This window comes from Ahaetulla prasina, chromosome 8, assembly GCF_028640845.1.
Source record: "Ahaetulla prasina isolate Xishuangbanna chromosome 8, ASM2864084v1, whole genome shotgun sequence".
Lineage (NCBI taxonomy): Eukaryota > Metazoa > Chordata > Lepidosauria > Squamata > Colubridae > Ahaetulla > Ahaetulla prasina.
Window position 1 is genome coordinate 78,432,926 of NC_080546.1, and position 15,863 is coordinate 78,448,788.

The 15,863-nt window shown below is 39.2% G+C and overlaps 1 protein-coding gene across 6 annotated transcripts in view; it reads left to right on the forward strand.

The window, feature by feature from the left end:
• The first annotated feature begins 1,453 nt into the window (after positions 1 to 1,453).
• Positions 1,454 to 15,863, forward strand: part of CLOCK (clock circadian regulator) — a 48,869-nt gene continuing 34,459 nt past the window's right edge. For 3 of the 6 annotated variants that reach the window (XM_058192451.1, XM_058192456.1, XM_058192455.1), the window contains exons 1-4: positions 1,622 to 1,766; positions 13,497 to 13,728; positions 14,392 to 14,520; positions 15,212 to 15,303. In XM_058192451.1, the coding sequence (XP_058048434.1) occupies positions 15,257 to 15,303 (47 nt within the window). In that variant the 5' untranslated portion in view covers positions 1,622 to 1,766; positions 13,497 to 13,728; positions 14,392 to 14,520; positions 15,212 to 15,256. Of the gene's footprint in view, positions 1,592 to 1,621; positions 1,767 to 1,826; positions 1,905 to 13,496; positions 13,729 to 14,391; positions 14,521 to 15,211; positions 15,304 to 15,863 lie in introns of those variants that run through there. The other 3 variants (XM_058192452.1, XM_058192453.1, XM_058192454.1) reach the window with 3 other exon arrangements.

A 15,863-nucleotide genomic window follows, 5' to 3' on the forward strand; every position in this document is an offset into this window, starting at 1 on the left:
AGGGACTCGCAGGAATCTTCTCCAGCACCATAGTTCAAAGGCCTCAATTCTTTGGCGCTCAGCCTTCTTTATGGTCCAACTTTCATAGCCATACATTGCAACTGGGAAAACCATAGCCTTGACTATATGCACTTTTGTTGGCAGGGTGATGTCTCTGCTTTTTAGTATGCTGTCTAGATTTGCCATATATTTCCTCCCATCACGAGAAAGGCAGGGCTAGATGAATCAAAAGTTGGAATTAAGATTGTCTGGAGAAATATCAACAATCTTAGATATGCAGATGATATCACTCTAATGGCAGAAAGTGAAGAGGAACTAAAGAGCCTCTTGATGTGGATGAAGGAGAGTGCGAAAGTTGGCTTGAAACTCAACATTAAGAAAACTAAGATCATGACATCCAGCCCTCTCAATTCCTGGCAAATAGATGGGAAAGAAATGGAGGTAGTGACAGATTTTACACCAGAGTAAAGCTTACACCAGAGTAAAAAGAGGTGTGATAGCAAGAAGTTGAGAATCTCCTGTTTTAGAGCAAGGATTTTTTGTTTTTTTTTAATTGTGAATTAAAAAAAAATTATCCTGGAAGCCATGATTAGAGCGGTAAAACTGTAGAGATAAGAGAAATGAACTTTTTTCTTTTTTCTTTTCTGTTTCCTGCTCTCAGATGCCTTCCTGGTTGCTCTATATCAGGGGTCTCCATCCTTGGTCGCTTTAAGACTTGTGGACTTCAACTCCCAGAGTTCCTCAGCCAGCTTTGCTTTGGGAGTTGAAGTCCACAAGTCTTAAAGGGACCAAGGTTGGAGACCCCTACTCTATATTGTCTTCAATGTTCTATGGGCATCTTGCCACCCTTTTTAAGTGACTCCACTATAAAGAAGGTTCCTTAGCTCAGGAGTCTCCAACCTTGGTAAGTTTAAGACTTGTGCACTCCAACTCCCAGAATTCTCCAGTCAGCATAGCATAGCTTGGCTGGGGAATTCTGGGAGTTAAAGTCTTAAATTTGCAAAAGTTGGAGAAAAGTTATTTTAGCGCGCTCAGAGCCCCCGCAGCCCCCCTGCTTTTAAAGGAGCTTGCAATAATCCTAAAGTGGCTCCTCCTTTGGATAAATTAAATCCATTATTTTTTTTCCCCCGCGCAGGCGCAGCGAAATCTTCTCGCAGCGCCCTTATTTATTTCGCCTTAGTTCCTCCCTAGGCTCCCGGTTCCAAAACGAGGTAATCTGAGGTCAGGCGGGCCCGGCTAGGACGCCTGCGCAATAGGTCCGTTCCAATAACGTTTCTGCGGCGCAGGCGCAAGGCACCCCTTGTCCTTACTCGGCTTTTGACGAACGGGAATCACCCTGGGCAGCCTCGGGCTGGAGTATGTGCCCACCGCGCATGCCTAGTAGCCTTCAAGGGACATTCAGGGGGAAAAAAAAAGAGACGGAGGAGGGGGGAAGGAGGGAGGGGGGGGCCTCGCCCGATCGGAGTCCGCGCTCGCTCCCGTTTGCGGGGTTTTTCTGCCAGAAGCGCACGCGCACAAGGGATTATTAAAAAAAAAAAAAAAGCAAGCTTTTCTCAGGCTTTTGGCGGCGGCGGCAGCTACTGTTTTGCCGGTAAGTGCCAGGGTGGCGCATGCGCGGTAACGCCAAGGTTGCTGCCGAGGCCTTGGGAAGATTTGCCGCCGTCGCTTTTTCTGCTTCTGAGGAAATCGAGGGCGAGTCGCCCTCGTGGATGGCGGGAAGGCTTGGGACGCTGCTGTTCCCCGCGGCCTGAGGAACGGACGGCAGAGTGAGGAGACGGCCAGGGGCACCGGGGAGGGAAAAGGGGTGGGAAGCTGAGGGAAAACAGCCGCCGCCAACCCCGCTATAGAGACCGAGCAAGCATCCTCATCCTCCTCGAGGGCGGGAGGGCGGCGAGCGGGCTGAGGTAAACTTTTGACAGGCAGGGTTGGCGCAGGGCTATGATCTCAGGCGCGGCCCCCCCTCCACCCTTTCCCCAAGGCCTCAGATGACCCGCGTTGGACGCCGCTCGGGCCCTCTGGGGGGAGCCCTTCGCTTCGCTTCCATCCCCAGCGCGGCCACTCTCGTCCTCGCCGCTTGGGCTCCGTAGCGAGGCGGCGGTTTCATAACGGAGACCCAAGCCGGAGGCAAGCCTTCCTTGCCCTGCCCTGGGACTGCTGAAGGTTCCCGCTCGTTGCTGGCAGCCGCCTCAGCAGCCGCCGCCGCCGCCGTGTTTCCCAGGCTGGGCGCGGGCGTGCGAGAGGGGGATCCCGGCCGCCTTGCGGGCGAGGCGGGGTTGCCCTCAAACGCCCTCCCGAGTCCGGTCGCCCCTTTTTTTAAAAAACCTCCTTCCACGACCAGGGATGCAGGCGGAGGAAGGTTTTCCTCGTCTTTCCCCCGCTTGTGGGAAGAAAGGCGGCTGAACTGTGAGGGAAAGAACCCCTCACAGAAATCAATGCAAGTCCTCGGCTTGGCAGCAGTTTCGTTTAGTGGCCGTCCGAAGTTGACAACGGCGCTGGGCGTGGGGGGAAAAAGTGACTTTTCTGACCCTTGTTCACACTTAGGACCCGTCGTAGCGTCCCTCTGGCATTGTTTTTTTTTTTAATATTCTAATTAAATAATCATTTAATGCGGTATTGGAATTTTGTTTTCATTTTTTTGACGCTAGGGCTTTATCTGGAAAACGGCCAACGTATATTTTAGGAAGTTGGATATTATTTATTTTGAGATTGTCATAAATAATAGCATTATGAAGCGTTATAAGATCGTCATCAATATAGCATTATGAAATTGCTGGATCGACAAGCTCAGTGTCTAACTCAGTGACTCAGTGACTAAGACACTGAGCTTGTTGATCTGGCAGTTTGGCGGTTCGAATCCCTTAGTACAGGTCTCCTGCATGAGCAGGGGGTTGGACTAGATGACCTCTGAGATCCCTTCCAACTCTGTTACTCTTACATTTGGGTGCATGGCAATCGACTCACATTTATGACGGTTTCAGTGTCGTGTGTGTGTCATGTGATTCCCCCCCCCCTTTTGCGACCTTCTGATCAGGGAAACCAGGTTCACTTAACAAACGTCTTACTAATTTAACAGCTTGGAGTGATGTTGCTTAACAAATGTGGCGAGGAAAGTCGTAACGTTTAAGGGCAAAACTCCCTTAAATTTCTCTCGACGAACAACAGAAATTTGGGGCTTGCTTGTGGGTCGTAAGCCGAGGGCTAACTGTATTTTCAAATTTTTGTTTGAATTTCTAACACAAGAAATATCGATAGGTATACACCCACCCCCTGTGGTGGGTTGCTACTGGTTCGCACTGGATCGGGCGAATCGGTAGTGGCAGCGGGAGGCTCCACCCACCCGCACGCTTCTGTGCATGTGCAGAAGTGCCCCGCACAAGCGAACCAGTAACGACGGGATTTCGAACCTGCCCCTGCACCCCCCTTAAACCAAAGCTTTTGCGGAGACTTGGATTATTTTAATGCAGGTAGTCCTTGATTTATGACCACAATTGAGCCCAAACTTTATGTTGTTAAGCGAGGAATTTGTTAAGTGACTTTTGCCCCACTTTACGACTTCTCTTGCCACATTTGTTAAGTGAATCAGTGCAGTTGTTAAATTACGAACCAGGGTTGTTATGTGAATCTGGTTTCCCCATTGACTTTGCTTGTCAGAAGGTCGCAAAAAGGATCACAGACATGACCCTGGGACACTGCAACCATCATAAATGTTGTCAATGTAAAGCACCTGACTATGGGGATGCTGCAACAGTCGTAAGTGTGAAAAATGGTCATAAGTCCCTTTTTTCAGTGCCATTATAAATTTGAACAGTCACTAAGCGAACTGTTGTAAATTGAGGACTACCTGTACAGTAAAGTGGTACTGAGACCAAAATTGTTTGAGAACCACTGATCTAAGGCATTGGATCACCCTGAAGCGGACTCCTATTTGTTATTTATTATTTATTTACACTTATATCCCGCCCTTCTCCGAAGACTCAGGGCGGCTTACACTATGTTAGCAATAGTCTTCATTCTATTTGTATATTTATATACAAAGTCAACTTATTGCCCCCAACAATCTGGGTCCTCATTTTACCTACCTTATAAAGGATGGAAGGCTGAGTCAACCTTGGGCCTGGTGGGACTAGAACCTGCAGTAATTGCAGGCAGCTGCTGTTAATAACAGACTGCATTAGCAGTCTGAGCCACAGAGGCCCCTTGTTGATTTATTTATTGCTCATAGTTAGGACTCCTGCCTGCCATCTCTTCTGCAAGGCTTGATATGGGTACTGCCAGCAATAATATGTCCTCACTTCTTGGTGCAGTTGCATTCTTTTAGTAATTGGGCCCTCCTCTATAATCCTGCTCCTCCTTCCTGTAATCTTGTTGTGCTTTTATATGTATGAGCCTAAATTTTCCTACAGTGGAAATCTGGTGTAGAATAACTTGACTCCTCTCGTATGGATAGGAAGTTGGGAACATGTTAAGTAAATGCTATGGAATTCAGCTATATATTGTTACCCTTTATAATATATGGGTTCATAGCGAACCAGCTATCACATAGTACTGTATCTTTGGTTAAAAGTGTCTTTTAAGCGCTCCTCTTTAAGTAATAACCTGTTTGTACGGGTAGTCCTCAACTTACAACCACAATTGAGCCCAAAATTTCTTTTGTTAAATGAAACATTTGTTAAGTGAGTCTTGCCCCATTTTACAACTTTTCTCACCACAGTTAGTTATTGTAAGTGAATTGTTGCAGTTGATAAGTTAGTAACCTGGTTGTTAAATGAATCGGGGCAAGCATTGACTTTGCTTGTCAGAAGGTTGCAAAAGGTGATCACATGATCTTGGGACACACTAATAGTCATAAATATAAACCCATTGCCAAGTAACTGAATTTTGATCTCATGATCATGGGGAAGCTGCAACGGTTGTAACTGTGAAAAATGGTCATAAATCACATTTTTCAGTGCTGTTGTAACTTTGAAAGGTCACTAAACAAACTGTTTTAAGATGAGGACTACCTGTATTTGAGTGTGAAGTTTTGTCTGTATGCTTTCCAAAATCCTTAAGATTAGCATAGTTTGAGGATTAATAAAATGTAACTTGTATGTACTTTAGTGTTTGTATGGTGACTTTAGGTCAGTCACTTTCTCCCAGCTCAGCTCACTTCACAGGGTTGTTGTTGTGCCAAAAAATAGGAGGAGGAAGGTGGGTTGTACACATTCACCACCTTGAATTATTTTTAAAATAATAAAGGTGGGATTCAAATAAAATAAAAAAAATATATAAATACTTTTGCTATTCTGTACACTGCAGAGCCAAGACTTTCTCCCATTTGTATGTATGTTCCAGTGGTCCCTCATCCAAGTATAATCAGGTTCATAAAAGGCTAATTTCCAAGCTTCAAGGGCATTATGACAAATTATTGGACACCAATGTCAGTATATATTAAAATGTTTTCATATCTCAGAAAGCAAAACAGTACACTTTACCTTGTTTCTTTAATGATAATGAATTCGGGTGCCTAGTACTTTGAGTTATAGAACATAATATAGGTAGTCCTTGACTTGCAACAATTTGTTTAGTGACCGTTCAAAGTTACAACAGCACAAAAAAACTTATGATCATTTTTCTCATTTACGACCGTTGCAGCATCCGCACAGTCACGTTATTTACATTCGGATGCTTGACAACTGACTCACGTTTATGACGGTTGCAATGTCCTAGAGTTATGTGATCATCTTTTGCAACTTTCTGACAAGTAAATCAATGGGAAAACTAGGTTCACTTAACAACTGTGTTACTAATTTAAAAACTGCAGTGATTCACTTGACAAATATAGCAAGAAAAATCATGAAATGGGGAAAGCTCACTTAACAGATTTTTCAGCAACATAAATTTTGGGCTCAGTTGTGATCGTAAGTTGAAGACTACCTGTACTCAGGATTAAAAGCAATTTTCAAGCAATGCAAGTAAGAACAGAAATACCCTATTTCTCTCAGCTTCCTTAAATCTGATCCCATTATTTCTCTTATGTACTGCTGTGTTTTGCTGTAAGCCTTGGTGAAATTGCAAGCTTGGTCATATTACAAATCTTCATATTGTTTTGAACGAACATGATTAAAAGTTGGGTGACCTATTTTTCCTGCATTAACAACCATGCTTACGATTTGCCATATTGGAGACCACATTTCAAATAATAAGACCAGGTTAAAAAGTAAAATTCACTATAATAAAGTAGAAGATGCTAGGAACTTTTAGCTGTGTAATATGACTGGTTTATTTGCTGTGGTTATTTTATTTATTATGAGTGTGTTTGCTTAAAGAGGAGAGGGGAAGAGGAAAAATTCTGAATGTACTATATGGTGTTCAGAGTTCCTGGGGAGGATTGAGAATTTACGTCAATGTTTTTAGTGAACAGCATTGCTACTTTGTATCATTACGACTATTTGCATGTTTCTGTCAAAATTTTGAAAAATATATCTGTTTAGTGATATAATATGAATTATTAAAAGCAATATAATTGCATTATTTTTTACTATCTTCTGTTTAGCATAGTTGCTAAACTGTACTGTACTTAACACTAAATTTTAAAGCATATTTTTGTTGAAGACTGGGCAACAGAATGCTGTGGATGCTCAATGTCATTCTCAAGTATAATAAATACTGTAACAATGTATGAATAATAGTGAACATGAATGAATATAATTCAAGAATTATAAAAAATAAGCATTAGGCTAGGCCAGAACATTCCATTTGATCAAAATTATTTGTTCTGTTACCAGTTGATTATATATTGTACATGACCAAAAACAAAACATACCATTGGAGCGTAAGAGCAATATTCTTTAGTATTAGTCTTCAGCATCTTGTGCATGGAGATTATAAAACTGAGGTTCTTGAATATCAGTACCGACTTATTAGTTTTCTCATGCATTCATCTGCAACTTTTTAAATAGCAGCCTTATGGTCATTTACGAAGGAAAAACTATTACTAAATCCAATGGGACTTTTCTGCAGAAATACTCAGCTTGGTCATTTGGATTTTATACTTATATATTATTAAAAATGTGTTAATTCTGCCATTTGCTATTTCAAATTTAGTTGAACTTTATTACACTTTTATATTTTGAACAAGTGTACAGATTTCTTTCATATTATTTATACATCCCATCAGGTTCTGTGGTTTTCTTTATAAAAATAAATAAAAATAAAAGCAAAACAAATAGACTTGGTTTATTCTCACAATCTTAGCTTTATTTTACCATTTTTAAATTAAACCCCCTGGAATTGTTTTTAATATTCTAATTAAATAATAATTGAATGCAGTATTGGAAATTTTTTTTGCACTAAGGTATCTTGGCTTTATCTGAAAAATGGCCAACATATATTTTAGGAAGTTATATATTATTTATTCTGAGATCATCATAAATATAGCATTTTGAAGGACTAACTTATCCTTAGAAGACTGGGACAAAACATTCCTCTTCCAACACTGAACTATTAGTCTTCATTTGTAATGTGTGATGATTTATGTATGGCTCCCTTAATTTGACTGCACTTTCTCCCCCTTTCAGATACCTGTGTTTCACTGAAAATAAGACCGAGTCTACTATTAAGTTTTCCGCATTAGGGCTTATTTCCAGTTAGATCTTATTTTCTGAGAAATACAGTACTAAATGCATCCAACTTGTTGACTGACTTAACTCTGGTTTATTTTTGGGGTAGGGTTTAAATTACAAGCATCCTGAAAAACCATACTAGGGCTTATTTTCCAGTTGGGTCTTATTTTTGGGGAAACAGTGTAGATTCTGTATCCCTATATGAAATAACATATCTGAGTATCTTTTTTTATACTCTGTATAGGAAGCCAGTCTCTCCTTGGCACATCCCTTTATGGGATAAGGTTACAGGATCATGCAGGTGGGCAAATTAAGAGCAACAGGGTTAACATTAGGTTTATATTCAATTAAAGAATATAAACTGTAATTAAATAATTCAATTAAAGAATAGAAATGAAGAACATATATGTCTTTTGGTTAAGTCTTAATTTTTCAAATTAAAAATAAAGCCTTGCCTGCTATGATCAAATTAGAACTCCAAAGAAACTAAGTATTATGGTAGATGGAAGAATAATTGGCAGATCATTCATGTTGGTGCCCAGGAGCTGTTTTTACAGGCATTCATTTCTACTTTTATTCAAATTATACTTCATATAAGAAGTATAATTTGACTTCCTCATTTCTTTGAATGCCTTAAAATACATGACCAGGCTGTCTTTTCATTTACAAGAACTCAGTAAGTTTTTAGATCTAGCAAATTAGTTTGTTGCTATGGTCACATCAATTTGTGAAATTCCTCTATTCTTACCAAATAGAAACTTGAGAATTAAAGCCACTGGCAAACACAAATAGAAAAGTTGCAAATGTCTGAGTTGAATAAATCTCATGCTTGGAAATTTATCACTAAAGACTTAAAATGTTACGGATTTTATTTTTAACTTTAATTTTAAAGTTATAAAGTAAACGTGATGGGTTTCTGGGCCAACCTCTTTTACTGGATTTTGGGTAATTTACCCAGGTTTGGAAAGCCCTGATTTAGAGGGAAGCTTCATTGTTTATTATATGTTTTTCACCCATATTTTCTGGTAGGTAAAAGTTTGGTCTGCAAGGGCAAATCCAGTAATATTTATTCTGGCTTTGTAGTTGTAAGGTTTCTTGAGAGACAGTTGCGTAGTTTCCTAGTAGCAGCTCTTTTTCCTGGAAGAAATCAAATTGGTACTAAGACTTTGAGAGAAGAAGACAGCTCCTACACAATGATATCAAAGAATAAAATCTCTCTTTAAAACAGGGATACACAATTTTTTTTAGGGGAATGAGTACGTTCCATCTAAGAATGATGCGGCAGTGCTGGTGTTGAGGCTAAAAAACACACAGACAAAATAATGAATACATTTGTGTGTGAATAAATATAAAATAGCATTTTTATTTAATTATTTTAAATTTTGTTTTTTAAAAAAAGTATGTATTTCTAAAAATAAATAAATAATGATAGCAGATGGCTTTACAGACAGATGCACTCATTTCAAAACTCATTTTGCACTTTGCTGCTCACTCTGCACAAGCCTTCACAGGTAAAGCAAGGCGGGATTTTTAACAACACTTTCGCTTTGCCTATACAAACTTACGGGAGCCCTGTTTTGATAAAGTCATGAATAAGTTGACAGGACTTCTGCAGGTATGCTCAAAGTGGGTCTGTTGTCAAAACTCAGGACTGGCCCTTTCTCTGTGTTTTGCTTGTGCAACCCAGTTGCCTGGTTACCCAGCCAAAGTGAGAACAAAGCAGGGCCATAAAACGCCTAGTAAGTTTTGATATTATTCGCACTGCAGAGTTGCCTAGGCAAAGCAAGAGCAAGTTTTGACTCCCCTTTTATCTATGCAAGTATCTTCGGCTGCTTATGTTCTCTTCTTGGGAGTTCTAACCTATGATTTAAGAATCAATGGTGTTTGGTATTAATTGAGAACAAAGTGTATGATTAATTTAATAGGTTATAAAATGACAGAATTTTTGCTAATTTAGCTAAATAACACATTATATATTTTATTAAATGCATGTGTATGTATTTAATAAATATATTAAATCAGGTATTGCCAGATTGAACAAGAGAGAGAGAGAGGGAGAGAGATCTGAATGGATGGATGGATAGATTAGATTAGATTAGATTAGATTAGATTAGATTAGATTAGATAGATAGATAGATAGATAGATAGATAGATAGATAGATAATGTAATGTAAAATGTAAAAGAGCACTTCCTGTGAGAACTCATTTTTAGATTTGGGGTTTCTGCCATGAAAAACCATGGGGAAGATGGCACATGGAGAGTGGAAATCCATCCTCTGGCTGTCCTAGGAAAGCTGAGAATGGCCTCCTCCTTAGGCCATTGGGTTCCTCATATACTTCAGTACTTCAGTAATATGATATCCCCCAGAAGTGGGCATCATTCTCACCCTTTCGATTTTTCACACAGTGTTAAAAGACTTTTTTTCCAAGCCTTTTATTAGCAATAGCAATAGCAATAGCACTTCGATTTATAAACTGTTTCATAGTGCTCTGCAGCACTCTCTAAGTGGTTTTACAAAGTCAGCATATTGTCCCCAACAATCTGGGTTCTCATTTTACCAACCTCAGAAGGATGGATAACTGAGTCAACCTTGAACCGGTGAGGATCAAACTGTGGCAGTGGCCTGAATTAGCCTGCAATAGATTAGGATCATGGTTGAATCCCGTTGTTTTTTTTTTTGCTTGTTTATTTATTTTTGGTCCTGTCTTCTGATGAGGTATACTGTCTTTCTTTGATACGTGTTTTTTTCTCTTGATTTTTAATGGTAAGCCATTTAGAATCAATATGAAATTGTATATCCTCAAAATTGAAATAATAGTCTAAATAACTGCCATCTTTCAAGTTTACCCTATCCCTATGATGGCAAACCTATGGCACGCATGCCAGAGGTGACACGCAGAGCCCTCTCTGTGGGCACGTGTGCCATCGCCAGCTGCTCTTCTGGTTTCCGGTGTGCACATGCGTGCCAGCCAGCTGATCTTTGCGTGTGCCAGAGCCCCAGAAACCTGAAGACCAGCTGGCCAGTGCGCATGCACATGCCGGCCACGTGGTCTTCGGGTTTCTGGCACTCTGGTACACATGAAGACCAGCTGCCCGGTGGACATGCGTGCTGGAAACCCAAAGAGTAGCTGGTCTTCCGGCTTGCGTGCACACCGCCCAGCTGGTCTTCCGGCACGCGCATGTTCCGGTTTGGGCACTCAGTGCCAAAAAGGTTCTCCATCACTGTCTTATCCAATAAATGATACTGTAGTTTATGGTATTCCCACTCTGTCAAGAAGAGACGGCTCTTATGAGCGGGTGAGTGAGAAAGAGGGATGATAGGATGGGAGCAGAGTTTGGATGCTTTTTACTATTTTGAAAGTCATCAGAACATAGTGATGAGAGGAAAAAAAAGTCGAATGAGAGCATAAAGTTGGGGCTTGTGGCATCAGTGGATTGAATCAGCAAAGAAGAAAATGAATTAGAGACTGAAAACCTCTACAGTCTCCGACTGTTAAGGAGCGAACACAATAAACACAGTGAGTAATAAGCAGGTAGGCAGTGCTGAGTGAGAGCAGACATTCATAGGCAACAGGAAGTTCATCTCAGAATTAAAAAAAACAAGAAACAGTGGAGATTAATTCCTTATTTAAAATTAAGCAAACTGACAGATCAAAGTATGAAGCCTCCCCAGGCAAGTAAAAGAATGCCCTCCCACTGGGAATTGTACTCCGTCCTTCCTCTATCTTTGTTTATAGGCCTGATCTTTTCAGTTTGAATTATTTAATGGTGATTTTAATCGTTTATATCAGATTGTAGCTGTTCATGTTTGAGTTGCCTCAAATATCCTCTGGGCAGAAAGGAAAATGTAACTTGTATGCATAATAACAGCTGTCACCACAATTTAATTATGCATTTTCCTTTTTAAGGAGTCCCATACAGTGCCTCTGCTCCTATCCATAGTTACAATCAGAATGTTTTACTTTACCTCAGTAGTATAATATTTGATTTACAACTTGGTTATCTCCTGTTTTATTTTACTTCATGTAGTTGTAAAACAAGAGTGCTCATCGTATAAGAATGCTGCTTAAGAAAAGCATCAACAAAGTTTGCCAAGTTGCATGTCTGTAGTATTCTGCCTCAGCTATATTTGTTTCTCACTACCCTCTACATTTACACATTTCCAAACTAATCAGTTGCTAACTAATGCATTATTCCCATTCCATTGTCAGTGATACCTATTGTATTGTATTTGATATTCTTTTGAGTAACTGTTGAGAGTCAAGAGGCATCTGCTATTATGTAGCAGAAAAACAAGCCTGCCTGCAATCTATATAGTACTAAAACTATTTATTTATTTATTTATTTATTTATTTATTTATTTATTTTGTCACACAGTATATATAAGCATAAGCATGAAATAATTATACAATATATAAGCATATATATGAGTATGAGTATGTAATAACTATATTAATTGGATATAACGAAAGGAAACAATAGGACAGGAATGGTAGGCACAATTGTGCTCTTATGCACGCCCCTTACAGATCTCTTAGGAATGGGATGAGGTCAATGGTAGATAGTTTTTGGTTGAAGCTTTGGGGATTTTGGGAAGAGACCACAGAGTCAGGTAGTGCATTCCAAGCATTAACAACTCTGTTACTGAAGTCATATTTTCTGCAATCAAGATTGGAGCAGTTAACATTAAGCTTAAATCTATTGTGTGCTCGTATATTGTTGCAATTGAAGCTGAAGTAGTCTTTGATAGGAAGGACATTGTAATAGATGATTCTATGGGTTAGGGTTAGGGTCTTGTGTTCATTTGATTGAAACCTTCAATTGGGAGAAACAATGCATGTAGAGAAACAACTTTTTGAATCACTGTAGCTCAAATGGGCTAACTTATATGATGTGTCCAATATCCTGGATGATTCCTATAGCACTGAAATTTGGAAAAATTGTGATTGCTTTAGTGTTGCTCCACAACCGTGATGCTACACTGCTACAGTCAGTGGTGGTCATGTGATTATAATTTTCAGAGTTCCCTGCCAGCTTCCTACAGCGAAAGTCAGTGAGAAAGTCAGCAGGAAGCCACTCCTAGTCTCACTGCTTTTTTGCCCACCTGTGATCATTTTGCTTCTCTGTTTAAGTAAAGAAATGTCTCTGAAATGATGACCCAACAGGTCATAGGTTATCTAGTAATAGTTCTAAGCTTGACATGTGCATCCATAGTGAGAGCTAAACATAGCTCTAAAGTATGGTGTGCAGTTTGATTTTCTGCCAGAATTCATATTATTGGTAGTATGAATAGAACAACCATATTCACATGTCACTTAACATTGTTTTCCAAACTGAACTAGTTGCATAAACTTTATAGCCACTCCAGAATTATTGTTTTTTTCTAAATTGTGGGTGTTGATTAGATTTACAGTATCAGAACTGAACAAATTTGGGCAATCACTAGATGAAGCAAAGTGATACTTATTTGTAGTTAGCATCTGCTTTTTTGCAAGCCAAAAATAGTGCAAATAGTGCATGTGTGTCTGTGTACATACTGTGTACTGTATTGTGCAGAATTACATAATATATATAACTATATAGACAAATAAGTGATATTGAAAATCAGTAAATGAAAAAGATCAGTAAAAGATCAAATGATTGCAGGTTTTTGAGTTTGTAGCTTTGCTGAATAGCCTTAATTGTATAAGAAGATCAAGATCAAACCCTTAGTTATTTTCACTGAAAATATTTATGGTACACTCCTTTCAGAAGTGCACAACTAAGTGGAGAAAATCGAATAGCAGTGTCATAACAGAATAAAAAATACATACCAATATGGAATGCCCACAATCAGTCAATTAGAGCCAAAGTTGCAATGGGCTGATTTTAGTTTGTTTTATCCTGTCCAGAAACTGACAGCTTCCCGGTACCAGTTCAGGCTTTCTACAGCATGTCTGGCTCAGTTTGGAATGATGGCATATGGTTATCATCAGCATATTAAAGTCACTTCACTTCAAGATGACAGCGACTTCAGATAGATGTTAAATAATATAGGAGAGATCCCTGTGGCATCCCACATAGAAGCAACCAAGGATTCAAGTTCTGTTCCTCCGTAATTATTGACTGCAACTGCTGACTTAGGTAAGAATGAAATGAGTCCAAGTTGTCATAATCAGTCAGTAAGATATCATAATCAGTGGTACTCAATGATGCAAAGAAGTCGAAAAGGTCCAAGAAAATGTACTCTAATTAAATTAGATAAACTTCATCATCTACCCGAGCACCATATTAAAAACAGTTGTATAGCTAGTGAGCTGACATATAGGAACTTATATAGCTACTTCAAAGTAAACCTTCTAAAGAAATTTCATCTTGTTAAGTAGGCCTTTCTTGCCATTAGTTTAAGGAACAAGATAATTTCTCTCCATTTTAGAATATGGGATTAAATTAGAAAATTTAGAGACAAAGGAAAACATTTCTACACAGACTACAGAGTTAAGATGTGCAGTTCTCCTTCACAAGGTTTATGGCTGTCAACTTTGGTAACTTTTATATTTTTAAAATGATAGTAAGATTAAAAGTGAATACCAGTTGGTGGGAGAATATAAGTGGTGCTTTGCATCTGATTGGACACTACAGGCACAAAATACTGGATTAAATAGTCCATTGGTCTAATCTAGCGAGCATTTCTTATGTTATTAAATACATTGTTTTGTTACTGCAGTTATTACCATTATTATGATTAATGTTGAGTGTTCCTCCTTTGGATTAAAACATTAACTTTTTCTGTTTTCTTTTAAATAGTAATATGCTAGAATTTAAAAGAACTTCTATGGGCAATACATTCTGAAGACGCTTTTCTCTCAAAAATTGGCCCTTCTGAAATCAGTCTCTGTAGAATATCACCATTTATCATCCAAAAAGGAATACACGGTAAAAATATTGCAAATTTAAATTTAATTTAAATCATAATTATGTGTATCTATAAATAAGACTAGAGACTGGGTACAGGAATCTAGGTTAGGTTTGCCAAGGATCATAAATGGGATTTTTGATCCTTTTTAAAATAGCAAACTTTGACATGTTCTAAGAAATTGATTTCTTTTTGGTTTTTTGGTGGCACATGCTGTGGCATGATTTTGTGAGGAAAGGAGCTATATTGAAGATACCGAACCCAAAAGGCTCTTGAGCAGGGGTCAAATGTTACTGGTTCGCACTGGTTCAGGCGAACCAGTAGTGATTAAAAAAAAGCTACCGATTCGTCCAAACCGGTATTTCTGACAATCAGCTGTGCCACGTGATTTATATTCACTAGAAAGCAGGAAATCCTGCTTTCTAGCGAACCTAAATTATGGAGCACAGCTGTTTTCCCCCCCTCCGCTGTTCTACTTACCTTTTTAAGTCTTTTTTTTCTGTGTGTGCAGCGTGCGTTTGGTGCGCATTGCACATGCGCTCGCAGCATACGTTTGGCATGCACTGCGTGGACAGTGAACTAGTGGCAAACCACGGAGGATTTCACCACTCGAGTGTTTGGAACTTATTTACATGGCTTGTTGGAATTCATCAGAAAAGAGAAGAATAATAATTTCAAATTCTATTTCTTTTTATTTTCATTTATCTACAGATCAGAATTACAAATGTCTACCACAAGACTAAAGTGTGATAGGTTATGTTCCTTACCATAAGTACCCATAAAATGAGCTCCATTGCAGACAGGTAAGTTATTTTTTAATTCTAAGTTTATACCCTTAAAGTATGTTCTAAATGAGAATTTCAGAGGACAGGTGAAAAATTTATCTTCTGTTTGTTACAAATTAGAATTAAGTTTTCACATTATCCCAAGACATAATAACAACAACAACAACAGAGTTGGAAGGGACCTTGGAGGTCTTCTAGTCCAACCCCCTGCCCAGGCAGGAAACCCTACACCATTTCAGACAAATGGTTATCCAACATTTTCTTAAAAATTTCCAGTGTTGGAGCATTTACAACTTCTGCAGGCAAGTTGTTCCACTGATTAATTGTTCTAACTGTCGGGAAATTTCTCCTTAGTTCTAAGTTGCTTCTCTCCTTGATTAGTTTCCACCCATTGCTTCTTGTTCTACTCTCAGGTGCTTTGGAGAATAGCTTGACTTCCTCTTCTTTGTGGCAACCCCTGAGATATTGGAACACTGCTATCATGTCTCCCCTAGTCCTTCTTTTCATTAAACTAGGCATACCGAGTTCCTGCAACCGTTTTTCATAGGTTTTAGCCTCCAGTCCCCTAATCATCTTTG